The sequence below is a fragment of the Ictidomys tridecemlineatus genome, chromosome 11 (genome assembly GCF_052094955.1).
Source record: "Ictidomys tridecemlineatus isolate mIctTri1 chromosome 11, mIctTri1.hap1, whole genome shotgun sequence".
NCBI lineage: Eukaryota > Metazoa > Chordata > Mammalia > Rodentia > Sciuridae > Ictidomys > Ictidomys tridecemlineatus.
This window is the reverse complement of record NC_135487.1, coordinates 48274687-48300008: the sequence shown is the minus strand read 5'-3', so window position 1 is coordinate 48300008 and position 25322 is coordinate 48274687. Positions and strand designations below refer to the sequence as shown.

The 25322-nt window shown below is 47.3% G+C and overlaps 1 protein-coding gene across 3 annotated transcripts in view; it reads left to right on the top strand.

Moving 5' to 3' along the window:
• LOC120890979 (KN motif and ankyrin repeat domain-containing protein 4-like) overlaps positions 1-25322 on the top strand; it is a 72239-nt gene that overhangs the window by 36535 nt on the left and 10382 nt on the right. Inside the window, exons 2-7 of one of the 3 annotated variants that reach the window (XM_078026392.1) lie at positions 3890-3975; positions 10324-12234; positions 13490-13601; positions 16585-16800; positions 18444-18531; positions 20787-21006. In XM_078026392.1, coding sequence (XP_077882518.1) covers positions 3960-3975; positions 10324-12234; positions 13490-13601; positions 16585-16800; positions 18444-18531; positions 20787-21006 — 2563 coding nt within the window. In that variant the 5' untranslated portion in view covers positions 3890-3959. Of the gene's footprint in view, positions 1-3889; positions 3976-8209; positions 8463-10323; positions 12235-13489; positions 13602-16584; positions 16801-18443; positions 18532-20786; positions 21007-25322 lie in introns of those variants that run through there. The other 2 variants (XM_078026393.1, XM_078026391.1) reach the window with 2 other exon arrangements.

The following is a 25322-nucleotide window of genomic DNA, read 5'->3' as shown; positions in this document are numbered from 1 at the left end:
GCCTGGGTCCCCACTGCTTCACTGCCCTTTAGGATTTGAAAGATACCGCAGAATGATAGAGCCACATGAGGTGTCTGATTGACAGGGAAAGTTTGAGTTGGCTACTCACCTCTTTGTGCCCTAGTTTCTCTCTCTTTTTTTGGGCAGGGGGTGGTTACCAGGGATTGAACTCAGGGGCACTTGGCCATTGAGCCACATCTCCAGCTCTGAGTTGCTTAGCACCTCGCTCCCCAGCCACTAGGATTATAGGTGTGCAGCACCACGCCCAGTTTCCTAGTTTCTCATTTGTTAGTGGCCCTATTTCTCAAGATGGTTTGTGTGAAGGTAAAATGAGAAATTATGCCCAAATACCTGATTCCCAGAGTAAGTGCTTAGCACCTGTTGATTTCTTTCCATGGATTCCATTTGAAATCAGGACATTTTTTTTTCCTGTTCTTGTTTGTTCATTTAAAAATCATGCTGAGTTCATTTGTTCCTTTCAAAACGATGCCTGCCACATTTTACACCTGGGGACTTGGACAGGAACGAATCTTGCAAGAATTCTGACCTTTGCAAGCTTACAGATGGCTAGGAGAGAAGAGCTAGAGAGAGAACACTACATAAATCTTGAGGATGAAGCTAACGAGAAAGACTGGGACCTGATTGGGGATCTTTGACCCTGGGATAGTCCACAAATGAATGAAAATTTACATAATAACAGCAGGTTTTCACAGGTGCTGAACATTGGGGATACAGCTTAACAGAACGAGGAAGAAATTGCTTTATGTCAGAGCCTTAAATGTTCCAGAGGCTTGCAAGTTTCCATTTTAATAGGGAATTCTGTTCAACAAAGCTATTTTCCTATTCTACTGTATAACAAAGTAGCATGTGTTGATGTGGCAATTATTCTTCTTTTCCAGTCACCTAACCACATCAAACGTCCACCCACTCCAAGGAATCTCCCTTAGCTAAACCCCAAGACATCTGCCATAAGGACCAGGGATGGAAGTGGAGAAGGCTGTGGAGGGAGGGGGCCGAGGGCTGGTGGAAGTGGTGAGTCGTGGGCAGGAAAGTCCCCTCCTTTCCTTCCTGTGTTTATAGAGGCCTTTAGAATGAAAAATCACTGAGTCCCTTCTTCAGGGAGCTGGGGTGCCAACCACATTTAAAATCTCTAGCTCTGAAATGATTAATATTAGCAAAATTCAAGACAGAGAGGGAAACCTAGAGGTCTCTACAAAGTTCTTTTGAGTGAAATTTGACCTAATGTGTGCTGAGTAATTATCCATAGTCCTACTATCAGGTAGCGACAGGCCGAATTCTTAATTCTAGCCAAAGGCAGCCAGCCTGACTGATGTCCCCAAGGGGCTGGCGAGAATCTGTTCAGTCAGACATCCAGCTGCACCCAGGCAGCCCCCCTCTCAAGGTAGAGTGCTTGATGTCCACCTTGGAGGAGCAGAGCTCTCCTTTGGCCCAGGAGGCTTTGTAAGAGAGACAGATGTTCTCCTCCTCAGGCCCACACATGTGGACCTGAGGGATTTTCATATGCCGAGAAACATCTGTCAGAACATCTTCCCCTCAGGAGAACTCAGGACCAATCAGAGTGTCTTGAACAGGGCTACCGCACAGGGCTGGACTTATGCTTCCAAACCACTTCTGCTCTCAGCACAGGCTTGGAGTTGGCAAAGCCCGAGGCCACATTCTACTCCAATGCTTGTTGTTTGTTTTGTGACCTTGAGTGAGTGTGACCACTCTCAGCCTCAATTTCTTCTCTCTGAGGAATGGGAATAATAATAATTCCCTCAGGGTTATGGTGTGAAGATTTCAAGAGATTAACTGGGTACGTCAAATGCTCCATCTATTCCCATGGCTTAGTAATGCTATGCAGTTGGAGGGAGAGAGGCCCAGAAGAAAGAGCAGAGGCTGTGATGATGGAAGGGCCAGGCATCACCCTTTTCTTCCCCAGGCTTCACCTGACTCTCCCGATCCTCCCCTAACTGATGGCATCACCTGGCACAGACTGCAGGCCTGGCTGGGAGAGAGAGGCAGCTGAGTCCTCTACCTGGAGCCTTCCTAGGATCACATTCCCTCGGCCCAGGTTAGAACCCTCCATACCTCTCCACTCTTTGCCTTCTTCATGGCCACACTTAGCTCCCAGACCATCCATGCTCTCGCCTTCCTTATCCTCAACTTCTGGAATACTCCAACTCCGTCACTCACAAGCACTTGCACGTCAGGTGCTGTGGCCTCAAGGTAAGGCAAGTAGCAATTGTTGCATTCCTTCTGCAAGGAGTGTCTCTGTCTCCACCCTGTGGAACTCCATCAGACCTGCACCAGGAAGAGCCCCTGTGGCAGCTGCATAGAAAATGGTTTGGAATAGTCTCGGCAGGACAGAGGGCATTGGGTTTGGAGGGAGAAGGCATGTTCACAGAAGGAAGCCATACCAAACTTTTGGTTGGGCAAACCTTAGAATTTGTTTTAGTCAGCTTTTTTTTTTTTTTTTTTGCTGCTGTCACTAGAAGACCTGACCAAGAACATTTGTAGAGGAGGAGGAGTTCATTTGAGGGCTCCTGGTTTTAGAGGTCTCAATCCATAAACAGCAGCCTCCATTTCTCAGGGTTCGAGGTGAGGCAGAACAACATGGTGGAAGAGTATGGTGGAAGAGTATGGCTGAGGGAAGCAGCTCACATGATGATCAGGAAGCGGGGGAGATCTCCACTTTCAGAAACAAAATACGTATCCCAAAGGCATGTCCCAGTGACCCACCTCCTACAGCCACACCTACTGCCTCCAGTTATCACTGTTAATCACCATCAGAGGACTGATTCACTGATTGGGTTAAGCCTTTGCTAATCCAACCATTTTTCAGCTAAACCTTTTTGCGTTATCTCTCACATGAGCTTTTGGGGAACCCTCACATCCAAACTATAACAGCATTTCTCTCTTGACAGGCCTGATATTTTTCTTCTCTGGTTACTTATTGGTTCCCTATTTTCCACCCTCTTCATGGATCTCTCTTCCTCTCAATTCCGCCAGCCCTTCCCTCATCAGCAGTCCACCTTTCTGGTCTGGATGTCATCGTTAAGCAATTTGGAATTCCTAAAACAGCCCTGCTTTCACTGCTGTGGTATCACGGATAATTCATTATTCTGATGTGTGTGGAGTTATAATCATAAAAAGCCAATTTCCTGGGTGATTTATTGTAATGGGGGCAGGAGCGAGGTTGTTTACCATTTTAAGAGTCAGTCCTGGGAATGGATTAAAACTTCTGGGAGAATTTATGGCCAAACCTCAAGGGACACTAATTCAGCCAGGACAATGTTCTACTTGGGTAGTTACTGATGTCTTCTGACCACCTGGGTTGAACTTCCTCTGTTCAGCCCACAGTAAGAAATCATCCATATGTGTCAGCCCCTTGTCAGTACTTACAATTATCTCATCTTTGTCTTGTATTTGATTGGGGTGTTGCAGGTCATTGACAGGTATTCTTATTCTAACCTTTTCACAAAATGCATTGGAAGTCTCTTACCAGGTTATGGGTAGGTAAATATCAGCTGTTGATTTTATGGAAGGAGCACTGTGCTGGTTGTGAGAAGTCTTGGGTCTGGTTCCAGCTCCTTCATTAATAGTGTGAGACACCTTGGACAGACCCTTTTCTCCTCAGCCTCAGTTTCCTTATCTCCCAAACTAGGGGGTTGGACCAAGTGCTCCTTCACTGTCAACCATGGCTCACAATCCACAAAGACACACCAGAACTGGGCTCTACGAATGAGTTCAGGCTCTTTCTGTCCTTCCTCAGGGGTCTGTGAACCCTGGGAGAAAGGCAGAGACCCATGTTACTTTCTTTGATGCTGTGTTTCCTCAACTCTTAATTCTGAAGGAACTCTCCACCCTCTACCCTTCTTTCTTTCAGAACTCTCCAGGAATCTTACAGACTGAGCGAATGAAGAGTGCCTGAGAGGTGGAGAGTCACATTCCCTAAGATGGAGAAGACAGATGGTAGGCAGGGGGCTTTCTATTCCCTGGTTTAAAGGGACACTTGGGTTGGAATGGGATAGTTACCATAAATCCTGGAAATAGCCTATGAGAGGCCTGTAGGAGACGTTCCCTAAACAGGCAGTGTGGGGAAGCCCAGATCATGTATTTCAGGTGTGAACTACAGAAGAATAGAGAATGAAAATGAAATCATAAAATACAAAATATTGGACCTGTGTAATTTTCAGAGCATCTTCTCATCTCACCCAAGCATCAGGAAGGGAGCAGGGTACCCTCCTTCATTACCTTTGTTTTATAGATGAGGAATTTGAAGTCAAGAGGCACGTGGCAAAAGTGTCTCCATTCACAGCTTTGTGACTCTACAAGTCATTTAATGTCTCTGAGCCTCAGTTCCCTTGTAGGTAAGGTAGCTTTGCCACTTAGTAAACCACTAAAATTTTTGTGATTTAAAGCCAGTTATTATTTGTCAGAAGATTCTTTAGGTTGGCAGGCTTGTTATCCTGATCTGAGCTGCCTAGGCACATTCACATGGCCTTCTGGGTGGCTTGGCTGGGTTGGACAGTTTGCAATGGCCTCATTCACATGTCTGATGGTTGAGCATGTCACCTGGGCTGTCAGTGATGGTTGGTGTTGGCCGGCTTGCTCAACTGTTGCTCAACATCCAGGAAGCTAGCTGGGGCCCATTCACACATGGTGGCAGAAGTGTTCAAACACAACAAGAAGAGACAAATCTCAATGTACAACCAATGCTCATCTCTGTGTATGCAAACTGTCTACCATACCCTCTCTATAAACAGGTATGAATACAATTTCCTAGGATTGGTAAAGAACTAAATGTGCTAATGAATGTAAAGTTGTTGAATAACAACTTTCAAGCACAGTGGATGTCTCGATACATATATCCCTCTTTCCCTTCCAAGAAACTTGCTGAAGGTCATAGTCTAGACTCTGATGTCCTGACTTCAGATGAAATTCTTTTTCCAGATCACCCAGTGTTAGAAATAGGAAAGCCTGGAATCCCCAATGCATCACATGGCCCTTTTTGGCCCAGGACCTAGGGAGCAGACATCAGCTGCAGCCCTGCCTCTTGCCTTTTTCCAGATGCTTTGCCATATATTTCAAGGGCCTACTTTTCTCCCCAGAGAGCTCTTTGCAGTGCATCACTGGAAGTGGTTCCCACAGAGCACCAGCTAATACCTTAGTGCCTGGGGACCTGTCATCCTGCCACCTGGCCTCATTGTTCCCTGCTCTGCATCCTCAGCATCACCCATCTCCACAGATTACCCACAGCAGCTCCCAAGAGGCGCCCCTCCCTGCAAGCACAGCGTCTCAGAGTGAAGGCCAAGCAGGAAAGCCTCCCTGGCTGCCTTGGCCTTTTGAAGAGGCTGACTTAATTCCCGTTCTTTCTGGCTTTATTTTTAGCCATTTTTCTCTCCTGTTTCTGTTTTTCCCATTTCCTCCCGACACTGATTACAGACTTTTGAATGTTTCTTTCTCACTTTCAGTGCGTCTAATTGGTTTAGTCACCTGCTGAACTTTCTTTTGTCCCTCCAGATTATTCTGTGGCACTCCCTCCTTAGCTTGTCCCTTCCCAGCCCTCTTTCTCCCATCTGTGTGTGACTCTGAGGCTGATGGCTGTGTTTTGCATCCTTCCCAGGCATCTACTCCTTGGCTTTGCTTTCAAAAAAGACAGTTCCTGGTAGCTGCGAGCCTCCTGTAGCTTACTTTTTTCTTTTCCCCAAACTCATTTTTTTTTCTCCAGAATTATTTCCTTGGGCTCTCATTCCCTCCTGAGGCTGTAGTCCTCACAGAGTTAGGGAGAGAGTCTTTAGCAAATCCTCCCCCACCCACCACTCCACCACCTTTAGGATGCTCATTGAGTACCTACTCTGTGCCATGAGTCTTAATATTGCAACAACTCTAAGAATTATTATCTCCTCTTTATATATGGAGAAATTGAGGCATAGAGAAATGAAATACTTTGCCTAGAGCCTCACAGGTAGGAGACAGCCAGAATTCAAATCCAGACAGCCTAGCTGTGCTTGGCTTATCTGATCCAAATGTCATTTTGAGTGCAGACAGATCTAACTAATTCTTGTCCTGGCCCCATGCCTGGAATTGTGAGCTCCTGCATACCTGTCACCAGGTAGAATTAACAGGAGTGGAGCATGTGGTGAGGCTGGGTCTCCCTGCCTATCAGCTCAAGCTCCATCATTGAGGTCCAACATTCTGCCTGCACTGGGAAAAAGAAAAGGGCTGAAGAGTGGCAAGTGGCAGTCAAGGCAGCGTGATGGACCACGAGTGAGACTGTGTGCGTGTGTGCGCATGAGGATGGGTTTAAGAAAGTGCCTATTAAACCTCTCATCCATGATAACTGCTTACTCTCTGACTCCTTTGGTTCCCCTTGCCTCCCTGTGGAAGATTCTGCCTCTGAACCTGCTGTTTCTTACTTGATGCTATTATTGCATTTGTGTTCTGAACCTGCTCCCAGAGGCCTCTGGGCAAATCAGTGCATTTCTACTGAACAGAGGCAATAAGGGTAAATAATGCAGACTCTCCTTTAGGAGAGGTCTTCGCTTTCTGGGTCATAAATCTGCTTTCCACTTAACTTGAGACAAATGTCTCCTCTCTGATTTGGCCTGTCCTTGTACTCCAGGGGGCTTCTGAGTGAACCAAAGCACTTAAGAATATAGCTGAGTGTAATTGGAATCATTGCTCTCATTTTCTGAAGCAGCCAGCCTGCTGCTTTGGGGTGGAAGGGAGATGTAGTTGGTATAAGAAAAACTGTGGGTGAATGGGAAGTGATAGGGAGTTTTGGGGGGTGCTGGAAGAGTGTTTGCTCCTTATCTACCTGGAGGCCAGGCAGCTGCTACAGAAGTTCTGAAGCCCAACAGGAACCATGATGTAGATCAGCAGCAACGCAATCCTGTTCCCTACCGTGCTTGTGACATAGTTGCCCACAGGCCTGTGGCTCTGCTCAGCAATGATGGCTGGCAGTTCATGTTCACGAGTTCAGTCTTCATATGTCTAGTTGGCTTTGTCTCATTTTTTGGAGGCAACTATACTTCCCTAAGCACAGAGAGCCACCTGGCCCACATGTGGCATTAGCCAGAAGAAGCAGCTATCAGGCAGGCACATGGGAAGATCTCAGCCCTAATCTATCATCATCCTCAGGGAAAATCAAGCCCCAGTGTGCCCCAGGTAGCACCATCATTTGCACCTTTTTTCATCTTGTCCTTTTCCCTCTATTACCTTTAGTTTCTCTGACCTTGACCACATCAGAAGTCTCCCAGCTGGTCCCTGGTTATATCCTTCTTCCAGTTCTCTGAGTGGGCTGGGGGTATTACTCAGGGGCAGAGTACTTTTCCAGCATGCACAAGGTCATAGGTTCAACTCCTAGAAGCACAGAATAATAATAATAACAGTCCTCTGCAAGATGCTCCTTTTGAAATGACACTTGACTTAGTCTCCCCCTTGTTTAATCTTTTCTTGGAATGCTGGGGAATGAATCCTAGGCCTCATGCATGCTGAGCTCCCACTCTACTACTGAGCTAAGTCCAGCCCCCTACTCCGTTGTTTAAAACCCTTCAGTGACTCCTGTTACCTAGAGAATAAGATCAAAACTTATTGACATATATGTAGGTTGCTCCATGACCTTGTGCTTGCTTACCTTTCCAATTTTCTTTTTCTGCTCCTTGTTCTTCTCTTCCACACTTTAGATTCTGGCCATATGAACTGCCTTTTCAGAGCCCTGGCACACTATGCAATTCCATGTCTCCATGTCTTTGCACATTCTGGTGTCTATCTAGAATATCTGTCCTGGCTATCTATTGGAGGATAGCAATCCCCCCTGAAACTTGGTGGTTTACCACCATAATTTAATATTGATACAGATTCAACTGAGTGTTTCTCACTTGGGGCCCTTCCAGTAGTTGAAGTCGGATGACAGCTACTGACTTCTATTTATGTGTGTTTATTTATTTAGCAGTACTGGGGACTGATCCCAGTCATATTTTATCACTGATATTTAGCCTCAGTCCTCTTTACACTTTTATTTGGGGATGGGGGTCTTGCTAAGTTGCTGAGGTTTGAACTTGCAGTCCTCCTGCCTCAGCTTCCTGAGTCACTGGGATTACAAGCCTGTGCCATTTGTGCCCAGCTGAGTTGGTGACTGTTTTTCTCCTGCCTAGCACCTGGGCTAGGATGGCTGGAATCATTGGGGGCTGGTGAGACATCACTCTTCCTTTCTCTGCAGGACCCTTCTCCCTCTGTGGGCTTCCTCACCACACAGCAGCCTAAGGGAATTTGGACTTACATGGCAGCCAACTTCCCACCAACTGGGCATCCTAAGAGACCCAGCATAGAATTCTCTCAGCATCATTTCTGCCATATTCTTTTGGTCAAAGCAGTCACAGATCAGCCCAGATCCAAAGGCATGGAGAAACAGACTCCACCTCTCAATGTGGAATTTGCTTGCTTGTCTAAAGAGGGTAGGAATTGATGATACCATCTGGAGATAAACTGGTACAATATCTTTCACCCTCCTATTCTCCTGATAAATTCCAGTTTGTTCATTTAACACCCAGTCCTATGTCACTTTTGTGATTTCTACTCTCTCACCAAGGCAAAATTAGCTTCCATGTTTAAGAAAATCATTTTTAGAGAAACTGGAAAAATAAGTCAGAGAAGACTGTACCTTGTGCTTGCGTTTGTACCCCTCACCCTCCTATACCGCACGTGTGGCAGTGCTGCTACTGGATCACATCAGTCCTTGGAGGGCAAGGCAGCTGTACCTGACTCATCCTTATGCCCTTGAGACCTAGCGTAGCAACTGACCCATGGGAGCTGAATAAATCGTGGCTGAGGGAAGTGAACTGAATTACTGCTGCTTTGTTGCTTAGCTGCTTTTTCCACACAGGCCCCCCTCCCCTTAGAGCCAAGGAATCAGTCACAAAGAACTTGTGGACCCAGAATATGCAACAGTGAATCACATGGGTTGATTTCCATCCTGGGGCCTCAGTTCTCAAGATTTTGGTCTTCCACAAAGATAATCACTACTGAGCAGGTATCAGGTGTTTATCATGTGCTAGGCATTGTGTCAGGCACCTTATATTCATTATTAATTAATTAGGCCTCACAATAATGCTATATTACCTATTATTATTTCCACTTTAGAGATGATGAAATGCAGCAAGTCTAGGAGCAGAGAAATCGATGGAGCTCCAGAATCTGTATTCTGAACCTCTTTCAAGACAGCTTTTTCAGATTAGGCTCAGCAGAATGTCAGAGGTAATAGTATCACATGAGGAATGCTGAAAGAACCCGGTTCTTCTGACCGGAAGAAGAGGATGCCTGGATACAAATTGCTAGGGACACCAACAGTTGAAGGACTGACTTGTTCTTAGTGGCCTCTGTGGGGGCCAGTTAGTGGATGCTGCAAGGAACCCAATGGCACCTTGGTGTAAAGTTTCCCATAGCATCCCCCATAGTTCAGGCTGCCTTAAAAGCCACAGGATCCACAGAGTCCATATCTCTTGGAAAACATTGGCCCTGTGTCCCTTTTGACATTTGTTGGCCCTTCTCCCTCCCTGCCTTTTTTCCAACCTATGAAACATGTATTCCCTTACAGGGCATGGTGTTTGAAAGTGGAATTCAGCTACGCATGATCACTTGTTAAGCACTAAGCAGTTTTCAGGGGGAAAGAGCATTAGCTATGCAGGCTCACTTGTTGCAGTTCTCTCTGATCTTCTTGTAACTGGACGCTCAGGCATGGGAGGAAGCTTCAATAATGTAGAGGGCGTAACTCCTTGATACCTCCAGTGTAGCAAGATTTACTAGTTCCCATTTGAGTAATGCAAGTTTCTTTTTTATGCTGAGCAAATTGTGTATCTCATCTTTCAAAACCTTCCATATCCATAATTGCCAATTAGTCCCCTTGATGTGCCAGTTCCTGGCCACTTCATTTCAATGGTTACATGACTCCAACTGGGAAAAAACGTATGAGATAATGTTGTTTCTCTGGTCTACAGGCAGATTCCACAGCAACATCTGAGATGACATAGTGCAAATTAAAAATCATTCTCTCTACCTGTTCCCTTGCAGGCACTGGCTAAATACACATTGCTTTAATAAGATGGTTTCCCAGTACAGTCAAAAGAACTGTGAGCTTCTCAGCATAATTTAGAGGCTAGAACATTTGGGAGAAATCTCACGTGACATTGTCAAGTTGAAATCACAGATATTAAGTTTCATCACCCTGTAAATTTTGTTAACTTTTCTTCTCCTCCTTCTCCTCCTTCTCCTCCTCCCCCCCTCCCCCCTCCTCCTCCTTCTCCTTCTTCTTCCTCTCAGCCAAAGACCAGATCTCTCAGGGGAATGAAGAGAAAGACCCTCCAAGGAGCCACCCGTACTCTGTGGAGACCCCATATGGCTTTCACTTGGACCTGGACTTCCTCAAGTATGTAGATGACATTGAGAAAGGGAACACCATCAAAAGGATTCCTATCCACAGAAGAGCCAAGCAGGCCAAGTTTAGCACGTTGCCCCGCAATTTCAGCCTTCCCGACAGTGGGGCTCGCCCCCATGTTACTATCCCCCAGCAAAACTGGTCTCCCGCAGTGCCAAGGAAGGTGTCACCCAGGACCCAGGAGCAAACCCAGTCACTGCTGCTAGGTGATCCTCCCCATGTCTCAGCCACCGGGAGCCAGGTGAGCTATCATAGGAAGGCCCTATTGGCGGAGGCCTCCAGGCAGCTGGAGGCTGCTGCTCCAGGGGAAGCCCAGCTCACTTCTGGGAGTGGGCGGCCCCAGCTTTTGAGAGCATCCAGCATGCCAGCCACGCTGCCACAAAACAGGGCCTTGGAGGAGCCAAACCTAAGTGCGGGTCTTCCAGCACCTCCTGCCTTCCCTCCTCTGCAGGGGGACGGCAGCATCTGGGATGGCACCTTTGGCCCAGCGGAAGGATTTGCAGGTTTTCACAGCTCCAGCCCTCGAGCATCAGCCCAACTGACAGTCAGCGATTTGGGAGACCTGGTGGCAGGGCTCCCAGAGCTGGTCCAGGAGGGGGCTGAGCCTGCAGAGGGGGAAGTGAAGGCTCCAAATCACCTGTTTCTCCCAGGGCCTCCTCCTGCATTCCAGAATGCACTCCTAGAGGATGTGGAAGGGGAACACCAAACCAGAGAAGCAGAGGGGGTTCTCACCCCTGGCTCCTCAACGCCCAGCCCCCCACCTCTGCCATCTCCCCTCCCTGAGAATGAGCTCCCTCTGGAGGAAATCGAGCTCAACATCAGTGAGATCCCACCCCCGCCGCCCATAGAGTTGGATGTGAGAAGCATCGGCATCCGGGTAACTGAGGAAAGCCTGGGCCTTGCCCTGGTGGACCCCAACAGCATCTCCACCCTGAAGGAGCAGGTCTCAGCCCTTGAGGGTGAATTGTCTGGCAGAACCAAGGAACTGACCCAGGTCCGAGCTGCCCTTCAGCAGCAGGAAGAGGAAATCAGGATGCGGGAGCGGAGGATTCGAGAGCTGGAGTGCACTGTAGCCCAGTTGGAAGAAAAGCTTAGCCAAGAGACGTCCAGAGATGCCCAGGGCCAGGCTGATGCCATGGTGAACACTGACCCTCCCCATGGGCTCTTCCCAGGGGAGTCATGTGACAAGAGCATCGGGGTCAACCTTCTGAGCATCACAGACTCTGAAAGCTGGGGGGCCGCAGGAGAGGAGAATGGCTTCCTATGGGGGCAAAATGGTCACACTGGAGCGGGTCAGAGACTGGCAGAGCCTGTGCTACCGCCCCAGCTCTCACTGCCACAGGGACCTGAGAAGGTCCTTGCCTCCCCTTTACATTGCTGCCTCCCCACTGAACTCAGGATTGAAGAAGCAGGCTCTGAGCACGAGGGAGGCCTGCAGGCAGGAGGCGAGAGCCTGGCCAGGGCAGCACAAGGTTCTTCTTGGAGCAGTGACAGAGAGGCTGCCCCAGGGGCCAGGGAGGAGCTCCCAGGGAAGGAGCACCCTGGAAGGCCCTCAAGCTCTCCAACAGATGCCACCATTGGGCAATATGTGAAAAAGATCCAGGAGCTCCTGCAGGAGCAGTGGAGCTGCCTGGAGCATGGGTACCCGGAGCTGGCCAGCGCCATCAAGCAGCCTGCCTCCAAGCTCAGCAGCATCCAGAGCCAGCTGCTCAGCTCCCTCAACCAGCTGCTGTCTGCCTACTCAGCCCAGGCTCCCCCACAGGAGCCTGCAGCCCCGCCCTCCTCCCCTCCAACTGGTAAATACTGGTGCCCAAGGCAGGGAACCTTTTCTCCTTTATATGACAAATCCAAGGGAAAAGGGGTTTTGGTTACATGAGTAGATTTCTAAAAAGATTTGAGCACCTCCAGGAGCCTAGTGGAATAAAAAGTGACCTGTGTAACCATGGGGCCGCACCTCTACTCTCCTTGTGTAGGTGTGAGTCTGACTGCAGGGCCACCACATACAGCTGTACAGATAGTGTCAGCCACGAAGATGCCAGCCAGGGAGGGCAAATAGGAGCTGAAATCCAGCCCAGGCTCCCTTTGCCAAACCATGTGCCTGCAGCACTGGGTCTATGCAGAGGGGGCGCTGTTCTCATTTCATCACACAAAGGCAAAGTCTTGGCCAAGGGTGGTCCTACCCTGGGTGCTCCCCTCAGCCTCCCTGCTGGTTTCCTGGGTTCCAGCATTCCTGCTGGAACAGGAAAAATGCTTTCTGTCCCTCCCACATCAGAGGTTTCCTCTAGCCTGGTTTTGGATGAGCATTATATAGAGATTGGGAACTGTTCACTGTATTTTCTGTGTGAATGCATGGGGGCAGGGGCTCACATGGGCCAGAGCAGCTCCTCCTCTTCTGACCCATCTCACACTCTTCACTGTTGAGGAGAGTGGAGCCATTACCATGCTTGGCTCAGTGGGCAGCATGCAAGTCTGCTTCCTGCCACAGGTCACAGGTTGGCTGCCTTCTCATTTTGGCACTAGTTTCCATCTTGTCCCTTGGGAAATGCCTCCCATACCACTGAGCACAGCATGAGGTTGTGCCCTTGCTCACATGTCTCCAGTGTCATCACTACCCCCACATCACAAGTGTCAATGTGCACATGAGCTAGAAAGGACTGCTGAGGTGCCCTTGAGTGGAGAAGGGTACTGGACCATGAGTCCACAGACCTCAGTTCTGTTCCTGCTCTGCCATTCCCCAAGGAAGCCTGAGTCTCAGATTTCCTAGCCATAAGATAGGGACAACAGTGACATGTGCCCATGTGGTTCCCTGGGAGAATGTTCCAGTCTCTCTACTCAGCCATACAGAGAGGGGCATCATTAACAGGAACCATTCTGTTGACAGCCACCAGAAAGCCAGACTTCTGCCCAAAGTCCTCAAAACATTTGATTTGCATTATCTGTTTCTGTCCCTGTCCACCTTTTCACACACCTGCAACCTGTATCCCCTTAAAGGAAAAGCCCTGCTTTTGCTACTCCAAGATCTTTCTAACCTGTGATGTTGTATCTACCTAGAGAGCTCCCCGCCGACCAGCCTTAAATCCATAATGAAAAAGAAAGACTATGGCTTCCGTGCAGGAGGTAATGGGACCAAAAAGAACCTTCAGTTTGTTGGGGTTAACGGTGGGTAAGCATCGCTTGTGAAGCCCCGACTGCCTTCCCTGCTACCTCTCCTGCTGTTGTCCTCGGTGCTCTCTTTTCTAGGGGGAAGCATCTGGTTTTTGTTCTTCTGCAAGGGAATTAATCTCCAAGGTCCTTTAAAACTCCATGTCGGGTTTGCACATGTTTGGCTCTTTGCCAGATGTGCTGGTTTGTTGGAACCTCTGCTTTTAATATACTGGCTTTGGTCTCCCCGAGGGCCAGGACTCTGGGTGGTTTCTGGGAGTTTTGGGGAACATAGACCCTTTGAGTAAGGTCTTTAACCCGAACCATGACACTGAAACTAGTACAATTGAATGTGTTTAAAATGATTCTCCTTTAACTTACTGCAAACCAAACCCAAGTTTGGGGCAATGAAGGGAAACAACCAGTCTATTGATAAAGAACATGAACCAAGCCTTCTGTAGTCTAGGGACTTAAACATTGGATTTAGAATATAGTCCTGCAGCTGGGCACAGTGGCACATGCCTCTAATCCCAACAACTCATGAGGCTGAAGCATGAGGATTGCAAGTTTGAGGCCAGCCTCAGCTTCTTAGTGAGACCCTGTCTAAAAAGAAAAGATATTTTTAAAAGGATCTGGGATGTAGCTCAGTGGTAAAACCCCCTGGGGCTCATTCCCCAGTGCCAAAAAGAAAGAAAGAAAGAAAGAAAATTACAGTCACATGTCACCTAACAACCAGGGATACCTCTAAGAAATGCAGCATTAGGCACTTTTTGTCACTATGGGACACCACAAAGTACTTACAAAAGTCAAAACATCTATGATGTCACTAAGCACATGAATGTATTTTCTAAATTGCTCATTCAGCATTTATTAAATGCCAGCAATATGCTAGGTCGTGGGTACTAAAAAAAAAAAAAAGTCAAATAGATCAAGGTCCCTACCTTTAGCTCTCAGATACGTCAAGAAACAAGGGAGAAATGCTGACGTGCCAAGACCAGTTGTATTAGTCAAGGAAGCACAGGATGCTGTGGAAGCCTAAGGAGGGGTCCAGCCCAGTAGGCGGTGTGTCCGGGAGACTCCCCAGAAAAAGTGGGGATCCTGCAAACTTAAGTCACACAAAACACTAGACACAATCTGGGGTGGCATCATTGTTGTAGTTTCTGTGAGAGAAACATCAGAAATGATGAAGCAGGTTTCGGGTGGGCTGCTGCTCCCACTTCCTCTGGTGTGTGACCCTCTGGCCCATGAAGAGCCATGTTTTGTGCTTTCACCAGTTCACATGCAGAGGAGGAGGATCAGCCTAATCTCCAAGCCTAATGCAGGTCATGCTGCTGCCCAGCTTAAATGCCCTTCACAGTCCCTCTCTGTGCCCAAACCTGGAGGAACTAGATCATGGTTCAGCCTTCTCTTCCACCTCAGCTCCTGCCTCGCCTCCCTCCAACATGCTGAGCTCAGGCCCATCTCAAGGCCCTGGCATTTGCTTCCCATGCTTAGACTGAGCCCCTCCTGGGGTGCGGGAGCATAAATAATCCTGATCTCCATCCTGAAGACTCAGGTTTAATTAGTCTGGGAGACAGTCCACCTAATGGGAATGCTACCCACCTCCAAGAGTTCTAATATGCAGCTGAGGTTAAGAACCCCTGTCCTAATTGAAGCAGCTCTTCTCCCATCACTAGCCCATGGCCCTTTTTAACTTTGTGCATTATTCTTATCACTTTCTGTATATAATATTTGTTGCATGTCTGTATCTGCCTCTCCCTACTAGAATATAAGCTCCCCTAAGGCAGGGGCTTTGATATAAGCACTTAGAACACTACCTAGCACATAGTAGGTGCTCAATAAATTTCTTCCAGGTAAAAATTTTATTTGAATTGGTTTTTGTTGTGTTTTGTTTCCTTTGTGGTGCTGGGGATCAAAACCCTGGGGCCTTGCACATCCTAAGCAAGTGCTCTACCACAGAGTGACACTTCTAGCCCTAGGTGAAGTTTTTATGGAAGCAATTCTAAGATGAACACAGCTTGGTAAACATAGTATGTCCCCCATTTCTTTATCACAAAAGGGAACTGTTATTCCAAACACAATGGAGAAGAAATATCTGAGAATTAAGCAAAACAGAATGCAGGCATACCCGGGAGACTGCTGGGTTTGCAGATCCAGTGAACACAGACTTCTTATGTAGAAGCCACTGATGGATAAAGGACCTTAGGGGTTCAGCAGCAACCATAGTCACTGATCCCTGTGGGTCTGTGGAGTGTTCTCAAATCCCAGATCTTAATACCAGCATCCTCCATTGGGATCTCCTGTTGAATATCGGCAGGGGAATCGGTAAATCGTTCAGTACTATGCCCCTGGTCTCTGGTTGTGACAAGGCAATAGGATCGTTTATAGCTGAATGTAAGAATCACTGTCAGGAGCAAAGCCACAAGTACCTGAGACCACACTTTTGCTGCTCCAAGTTGTAGTTCTAACAGGCTTCAGGTGAGAAAAGCAGGTGTGTGTTTGAGTATCTGAGTCCTGCTGGGAGCAGGTGCAGGTGAGCTCACCCCTTACCAGTCTCACCCTGGGCTGGGGAGGAGAGAGCCGCAGGAGGCCTGCCTTCCACCCAGAGATGTGAAGACTTGTCGGCAATTCAGGGAACTCAGGGTGGAGGTGGGGATGCTAACCTATACTTGGGCTCCTCTCTGGACCTAACATTAGGATTCCAGAAGCAAATGGCTCTGTGAGAACCTTGGATTGCCTGTCTAAATCATCAAATCATCAGCCAATTCAGGGATAGGGTATTGGTGTATTTGTGCAAAGACAAAAATTAGCTTTTCTTCACAAATAGTATCCGGCACCAGAGCCTGTTTCTCTGACTGTAGGGTTCCTGGGAGCCTCCTCATCCTGGCCTGCGGGATGTGGTTAGTAAACTGGGGAGTGTGACCTGAGACCTGCCTTGTTCTCCTTGGTGATGACATAGCCCTGGGCAGGTAGGACAGGACGAGTGACCTCTTCTCCTTCTCCAGCTATGAGACCACTTCCAGCGAGGAGACCAGTGGTGAGGACAGCTGTCCAGAGGACTTGTCTGACAGCGAGGCTGAGAAGAAATGTGGTGGCTCAGAACACAGGCGGGGCAAAGATGCCACCAGCTGCGAGGCTGGACGGGATGTCCCTGAGGGCACTGACAGCACAGGCCAGGAAAGCGGGTTTGGGGAAGAAGCCCCCCATCCCAAGGCTGAGAGGTGAGTCAGATGGGTGCAGAGGGGACAGCCACTCCTCTGGTGAGGGGCAAGGGCATGCGCTCACCCTTCCATCCGGTCATTGGGTCATTTGTTGATCCACCCGTTGGGCAGAGTTTGTTGAGTTTTCTTCCAGGCTGGGCTCTGGGCAGTGGCTGAACTAAACAGACATGACTCCTGGAATATTCTGTCATAGGTAGAGCTCTGCGGATAAAGCCAACATTCACCTAGCCCTGGAAATGTGATGGATGGACAAGTATTATTTTATATAAGCCTTTTCACCATCCTGCAAGGCAGCCATCACTATGATCCCCACTTTACAGGTGTGGAGATGGAGGCTGTGGAGGGAAGTGATGCTCTAGCAGAGCAGTTTGGACCTGCCGGTTCTGACCACATACTTCTCTGCCTCTCTTGTTGGCCAGGTGACACCACCCTGTAAAGTGATGGGAGGCACGTGATGTGACGGGGAGGGTGAGGGGAGAGAGAGAGAGAGAGAGAGAGAGAGAAGCAAGGTGGGGGAGAAGAAGAAAGGAGAGGGGGAGTTTTTCTTTTCCTTACTTTGAAAAGAAAGTGATCAGCCTTTGGAGCTGACCACACCTTGATTCAAGAACTGCCTCTGCCATGGTATTCTTTGGCAAGGTCCTTAAGCTGGGGTCACATCCCTTTCCTTATCTGAAAAAAATGTAGATAATAATAATCACTATTATTAGATTTGATCTGAAAATTGTGTAAGAAAAAGCACTAAGGTGCCTCACACAGTTCCTGCCATGGAATGGGCTCCCGATGAGAGTAGCAATAGCTGAGTCAGGACCACCACCATCATCATCATCACCACCTGCAGCCTGCTCCTGGGGGAATGCTGAGCAACAACAGAGGCTGGTTTGTGAGCAGGTGCACAGGGTGCTCTGTATGGCAGCCCAATAAGACTGTGCTGAGCAAGCAGGCGTGGTGGTGCACACCTGCAATCCCAGCTGTTTGGTAGGCTGAGGCAGGAGGATCTCAAGTTCCAGGTCAACCTGGGAAACTTAGTGAGACTCTGTCTTTCAAAAAATAAAAATATCTGAGATGGCAATCTGATGGTAGAGCGCCCCTGGGTTTTATTCTCAGTACTGCAAAAAATTAAAAATAAATAAAAGTGAGTGGGCTCTTGGGGATCGGTGCCATTAGAGCCCACTGAGGCCTGTGTGCATGTCGCTGTGGCACCCAGTGTCAGTGATTCTCATTTTATGAACTCTGAGCCCTTGTGGTTCCTTTGTGGAAGAAGGACCTGAAGAGATTTGCTGGTATGTGTTGGGTTCGTTGGATTTTTTTTTTCTAGTCCACCCAGGAAGAAAAATTTCATCCAGCATCAGAACAGCAGCCCTCCAGTCCCCAGTGAGTCAGGCATTGTGTTGAGCCCACAGCCTCTGCAACTTGGTTTATCTGTTCCAAGAAGAGCAGGATGCAAAGGCTCTTCAGAGCCACATCAGCAGGGTGCTCAGATCACCCCACACTTCTGAGGAATGTTTCCTATCCTGGGGGAGTTACCAGGTTTGGGTGTTTGAGTTGCTGAGAAGTGAAAGAGGAAAATGAAGGTTGTTTTTTATCAACGTGGAGAATGATTACATAAATGTGCTTCTCTCTGTGTGTGTGTTTGTTTTCTTTAGATATAAACCCTCAGAAGAATTTCTTAACGCATGCCGAGCATTGAGCCAGTATCTGCCGGAAACTGGGACCACCACCGACCAGCTCTTGGTACTCTGATTTTCCATTGTCGTGTAAAGATTTCCCACCGGTGTGACTTTGGCCCCTTGCCTTATGCCGGGGTGTGAGTGTGCACACAGGAGTCCCTGTCCTCAGAGAATTTTGTCATTTACCCAAATGCTGCCACCCAAAATGATGGATTATGCTGAGGATGTGGAAGGATCAATCTGCATGAGAAAGTAGGTCAGGGGCTCAGAGGCATTTACCAAGCGAGATTCGGCATGGCCACCCGAGTGTCTGTCACCAAAGTGTTTGTGGCTGAGGCTCAAACCTCTGCCCTGAGGTTGGGGGAATGTATGGGTGGAGTGGGAAGAGCTTGTGGAATGGGAGCTGTGGGTTCTGGTCCCAGAACCTCACTTGTGAGGCAGGAAGTGGGTGAGGGCAAGGCTCAGAGCCTGCCTCCTCATCAACACAACAGTGGTGATGAGTGATATGTGTCCACCCCCTGAAGCTCTGACACTTAATTCCATAGTTATTACTGCTTTTCTTAAAGTGCACCTATGGGTCCAGAAACAAGAAAATCCATGTTTGCTCCTTTGTACCTTCATGGCCCATGGAGATTTGAACATGCGATGATTGGGTCCTACTTTTAATCAAGAGCTACTGACATGGGCACATTTCCCACGTTAGGAGAGAGCTGTCAGAAACACAGCAGAACAACCTGTAAGCGTTTTAAAACCTATTTTGCTCTCCTCTGCAGAAGAGCCCAAAGAGTAAAAATATCAATTCAGCAGAGTTTATTACTTGGCCAGGCAATTTTTATTATTTTATTGTAGCTGATTTGGCATATGGCAGTTCCCAGACTTAAAGAAGCAGTGTGCGATGTGGATGTGAATTGAAACTCCTGTTTCTTGTTCTTAAACAAATTATGAAACTAAGTCTTACGTCTTCATTTAAAATCCAGTGCTATGCTCCTTCCTATGAGGGTCTTTCTCCAGATTTTCTTGAAGATTCCTTGGGTGAAGCAGATATTCCTTTCTAGGATGAGAGAGAGAGAGAGAGAGAGAGAGAGAGAGAGAGAGAGAAAGGAAGGTGGAGGGAGAAGGAGAAAGGCAGGGAGAGATTCTGATACGTAAAAGTCTTTTGGCCACAAGTGATTTCTCTGTTCCTGACTTGGAAAAGCAAGTGATCAGAGGCCATGTATGTGCAACCCCACAACCACACCCACATTAGGATCTGAGCATGGATGTCCCCCTGTGCTCCTTCCTTGCCCCTGCCTGAGAGACAACGCAGGCTATGCAAGAACCCCACTCTGCAGAGACTTGGAAATAAGGAACACAGCCCATTTTTCCATTCCCAGTTTGTAATAGGGACAAGTAGTATTCAAAAACATTATATACTTCCAAGGTCGCAAGCTGAAACAGGACTCAAACCTAATCACATTGATTTAGTGACTCCAAACCCAGTGCTCTTTCCAGAATGAGCATGAAATCATTCATAACAATCATACCCCAATAGCTTCCTCTCCCCTTTAGGTAAATAATCTAAACTTGTGTCATCTTAAGCCCTTAGGTCATGTTACATACAGAGTTGATGTCATTGACTTGGACACTCCTATGGTCCAGGGGAGCCAGATGCTACAGAGAGCAGGGGTCCTGTCATGGATTGTTAAACTTTTCCCTTTGGAGAGCCCAACAAAACTCATAGCCAAGAACAGGGTTGGAGATGTAGCTCAGAGGTAGAGTGCTTGTCTAAAATGCACAAGGCCCTGGGTTCAAGTCCTAGCACCACAAAAAAAAAAAAAAAAGGAAAAGAAAGTCAAGAATAATTCAAGCCCACCTGTTTGGGTTTTATTTCCAGCATAAATTGCATATGATTGTCTGTATAATGTTGTGACTTTCCAGCTATGCCTAGTATAAAAAGGCAAGAGTCCTCATGCCATATGGGGTAAGTCAATGTAATCTGACCATGTGGGCATGAAAGAGAGTTTTAGTAATCTGGTGCACACAGGATGTGACCTCAACTTACACTAGTTTCAGGCCATCACCTAGGAAAGGGAGTTGTTCCTGGTTATTGCAGTGTCATCCCAGAACTCCTTGCCACCTCCCATGGAGGGTTGATCACAGGTCCCACGTGTTCCTGCATTCCCAGCCTTGCTGTCTGTCAGTCCCCTGCATAAATCCCCTGCAGGGATACAGGGAGATAAGGGATGGAGGCAGAAACATTCAAAGCTGACACTTCCTGGTGTCTAGTGGGACATCTTAGACCAGGGAACCTCTCAGAATTGGAATCTTTTGGGGTTTCAGAGGCAAAGCTTGAACACCATCAGTCAAGAGTGGTTCCGGGTTTCCAGCCGGAAGTCATCTAGCCCTGCCATGGTGGCCGCCTACCTCGCTGGAGTCCAGCCTCACTCCCCACATCTCCTGAAGCTGCTTGTCAACTTGGCTGATCATAACGGGAACACAGCCCTCCACTACAGTGTGTCCCACTCCAACTTCTCCATCGTGAAGCTGTTGCTGGACACAGGTCAGAAACGACTGCACCTGCAGTCTGGATCCCAGACCTTTTTTTTTTTTTTAAAGAGGATCTCACTTTGTTACCTGGCTGGCCTCCAACTCCTAGGATCAAGCAATCCTTCTCTCTCAGCCTCCTCTGTAGCTGAGGGCCATTCTTGTACCATACCTCTTTCCAGCAAGAAAATTCTTCACTCCTCAGAGTTCCTTCTTTACTCCAGAAACTGAACTATGCCACATTGCCTATATCATGCCATTCATTCTCCACAATAGACTTATGATATTATTCTCAATTTGCAAGCTCAGAGAGTTCTAAAACTTACTCAGGTCACAGTGCTGATAAATGGTAGAGCAGACTCTAGATTTGGTCTTTTCAACTTCAGAGCTCTACCACACTGCCTTAGGAAAGGTCACCATTTCTTGTTTTTCTAAGATACTTTTTAAAAAAGGTCTTGGCTCCATTTGACCAATTGGACTCCGTTATTGTTTGCGAGATAATTATTGATTACTTATGAGGTCAATACTGGCTACAACCTGATATGCAAAAGAGCAGGGCAAGATGGCTCCGAAGAGAGATGCAGAATGTGATTTAGGGATGCAGAAGAAGTGAGATAATATTCAATGTAGGAGCAGGAAAGGTGCCCTGAAGCAGATGGGGTTCCACAGGCAGAGAAGTGTCCAGGTGAGGAGAGCACCATAGAGGGAAAGAAAAGACAAGACACCTGGAGGTCAGAATGGCTCCTGGTTTGGACAAGATGTGAACAAAAGTTGGGAAGGTAAGTTGGAGCCATTGGCATGGAGGACCTTGTGTGCTAGACTGACACCTGTTTGAAAGGTGCTGGGAAGTAGTACAGATTTTTGTGTAGGGAGCTCTATCACCAGGGCAATTCTCTAAGAAGCATAATTTGGTGGTAGGAGCAGATTAGTGGAAGAAGAGAGGAGGAGGTGGCAGGCTAGTTGGGAGTGCACTGCAAGGGTCCACAGAGAGGTAGTGAGGACTAGATGATCATAGCAGGAATAGAAGAGCAAAAAGTCACTGGAGAGTTAGTGACCACCTGGCTGTGATGGACCTGGGGAGTCAGAGCTCTCTGTCAAGCTTCGATGGCTGAGAAGATGATGGTGTTATAAAAGGGAAAGGAGCAAGTGTGGGGAGGCAGATTTTCAGTTTCTAGTGGTCATCCAAGCGGAAATGTCCAGAAAGCTATTGAGAATTCCAAATCCAAAATCTAAAGTAGTAGAGTTTCGGGAGGGGCTGGCTAGAGCAAAAGCACTGGAGTCTTGGGAGAGTCTGGCTCCAGGAATTGGAGCAGAGGCTGATCTGCTCCCTTATTAAGGAAGCATAGGGCGGGGTGGGGGTTGCAGTGTCTGATCTCAGAAACCAACAGCTTTCCCACTTCTCAGGTCTTGTTCATCTAACTTAACTTCCTCTGCCTGCTTCCATGGTCTGCCCTGCAGGATCCCACCTGGCATAGCTGTCCCTGTGTCACCACACTCTCCTCCTGTGTTCCACCCAGCCATGCTGGCCTCAGACTCACCTAGCTCATTGCTCCTGGGATCTTTGTATTTTATTTCTATCTAGATTCTTTCTCCTAAAACTTTTTGTAGGACTGGCTCCTTATTACCCAGGTCACAGCCCAAATGTCACCTAAAGTCATTCTGGTGACTCTATTTAAAGGGGTTACACCCCATCTGTTGCTCTAGAGGAACACCTGTTTTATTTTTCTTTAGATGATCTTTTTATGTATTTCTACCCAATAGAATAATTCTGTAAAAAGGGGCTCTTGTCTGTCCCTTTCTGTCCAAGTTCCTAATCCAGTTCCTGGATGATGCTCTCTGTTAAAGGAATGAGTAATGGATGACTCTTGGAGTTCAGTTAAACTCCAGTGTACTTCCAGTTCTCCACTCTTCTTTTAAGCAGCCTCTAGGCTCTTCCAAACCAGAAAGGTGACATATGTAAAAATAGCCTAAACTTCTCTCTAATTCTCACATCATCAAGAAATTAAATTCCATTGGGGCTGGGGATATAGCTCAGTTGGTAGAGTGCTTGCCTCGGATGCACAAGATCCTGGGTTCAATCCCAGCAATTAAGTTCCAGTTCTAAGATTGAGTCAATGTTATTGATTTCAGTTATTCATGGATTCTTGGGTACCATCAACATGGTAGCTCAGTTGAGGGAGGCACATGGTTCAGTGGAGCATGCCTCTGTATTCCCCTTACCATGCCCAGTATTCTGGGCCTTCAATTGAGAACATGAAGAACAGTAGCTAGAGTCTTTTGAGTGTCTTCCCCATCCCCAAAACTGGTTTAGGTATGACATGCATGTTCACATATACAATCCTTGTGGAGATTGTGAAACAGATATTAATTGCATTTTCCAAGTGAGGAAACTGAGGCCCAGCGATGTCAGTAAATTTGGTTGAGATCCCAGAATCTGTCACAAAGCCAGAATTCAAACCAAGTTCTGTCACTCTCCCAATCTAGACTTTTTCTACTAGCCTCAAGTGGTTTACAGGGATAGTCTGAGGCTTTGAGAGCACCTAATATGTGTGTGAAGAATCCAAAGACTAGTAACATGGAGCCCTGTCTTAAGTAGCTCCCAGACTTGTAGCCTATTAGGAGTTCTAGGTGGGCTAGGCCAGGACAGTGAGCAGACACCCTAAGATTTGGGTGCTGTAAATTTCTGCTACCATTGATTAGACATCCAGCTAACACTCATCAACTTTAAGGTGGTTTGGAAGCTTCCCCTTTGATGTACTAGCATAGAGGGTGAAAAGGGTTGTGGAGAACAGGCCCCAAATGCCATTACTTTCTCTCATCAGTAGAAAGGGTGTTGAGAGTGACAGATCTGTCACACTCCCAAACCTGGGCTCCCTTCAGAGGCCATTGTGAAGTATATGAAAAGCACATTACAAACTGTAAAGTGCTGTACAGAAAGTGACTTCTCCTCCTCCTCCTCTTCCTCCTCCTCCTCCTCCTCCTCCTTCTTCTTCTTCTTACCTGGGATTGAACTGAGGGATCTTCAACCACTGAGCCACATCTCCAGCCCTATTTTATATTTTATTTAAAATATAGGGTCTCCCTGAGTTGCTTAGCACCTCCTTTTTGCTGAAACTGGCTTTGAACTCATGGGCCTCCTGCCTCAGCCTCCGGAGCTGCTGGGATTACAGGTGTGCACCACCAGCCAGGCTGTGACTCATTGTTATTGAGAATAGAACCACAGAGTACACCTCCATAAGCTGTGTCCCTAGTGGTACAAGCTTGTTGAGTTGGAGCATGCTCAATGGCGAGCCTTTCAGAAGTATGTGGCATGAATGTGGATCCTCAGCCCTTTTCTGGGCCCCTGGTGAGGACCTCACTGCAGTGTGGGGCACATCATGTTCTGAAGAGATAAGAGCGCTGGTAACCTGAGGCCTATTCACATCTTAAAGCAAACTAAAAGTAGGGGTAAAACCAAAAATTGTTAACACAGCAGTGTCCACCCTCACTCCTAATCAGGACAGGCTGCTGAGGTGGTGCACTGGGTTATCATTCAAGGTTCGTAACCCACTCGATCACAGCCATGGTCAGAGGGGCTGAGAGGAAAAACTGCTAATGAGTCAGCCAGACCAAGGTTTGCAGATCCGTTGGCACTCAGGTATAACAATGGCACACTTCCTAAAAATGCTTGGGGTGGAGCAGAGGGAATATCAAACAAATGCTGGGTTCTCTCCTTGCACAGAACCTGTAAGTAGCCCTAATTGACATTGTTCCATAATTAGATTTCTTCTAATGAATTCCTAATCTACAAGAATACTATTCTGAATAATCATTGTTAACACTAAGCTTTTACTATGTGTTAGGCATGCTCTGAGAGATTTAAATACATTAACTATAAATTCCACAATAAACCTATGAGGTAGGTTCTGTAGTTCACTGTTTTCCACAGAGGAGGGCAGCCTAAGAAAGACTGTCTTGATCTACTGAGATAATTTTGTTATTTTGCCCAAAAGAGCCACCTAGGCTTTTCTAATGAACAACTGCACAGGGACAATTTGGTTTTGCACACAATACTACCCTGGAGAAGTGACATCATTTACATAAGAGACATCTGTGTCTCACAATCCTTACTTCTCCTTTGGATAGCCTCAGGACCACAAACCAAGAATTTCTTTTCATTTCTTCTTTATTACTTCATCTCAAAAAGTATACCAGTTTTAGCTGGGTGCAGTAGCACCCACCTGTAATCCCAGTGTCTGGGGAGGCAGAGACAAGAGGATCACAAGTTCAAGGCCAGCCTGGACAACTTGGCAAGACCCTGTTTCAAAAACAGAAATATGTTTAAAAAAGAAA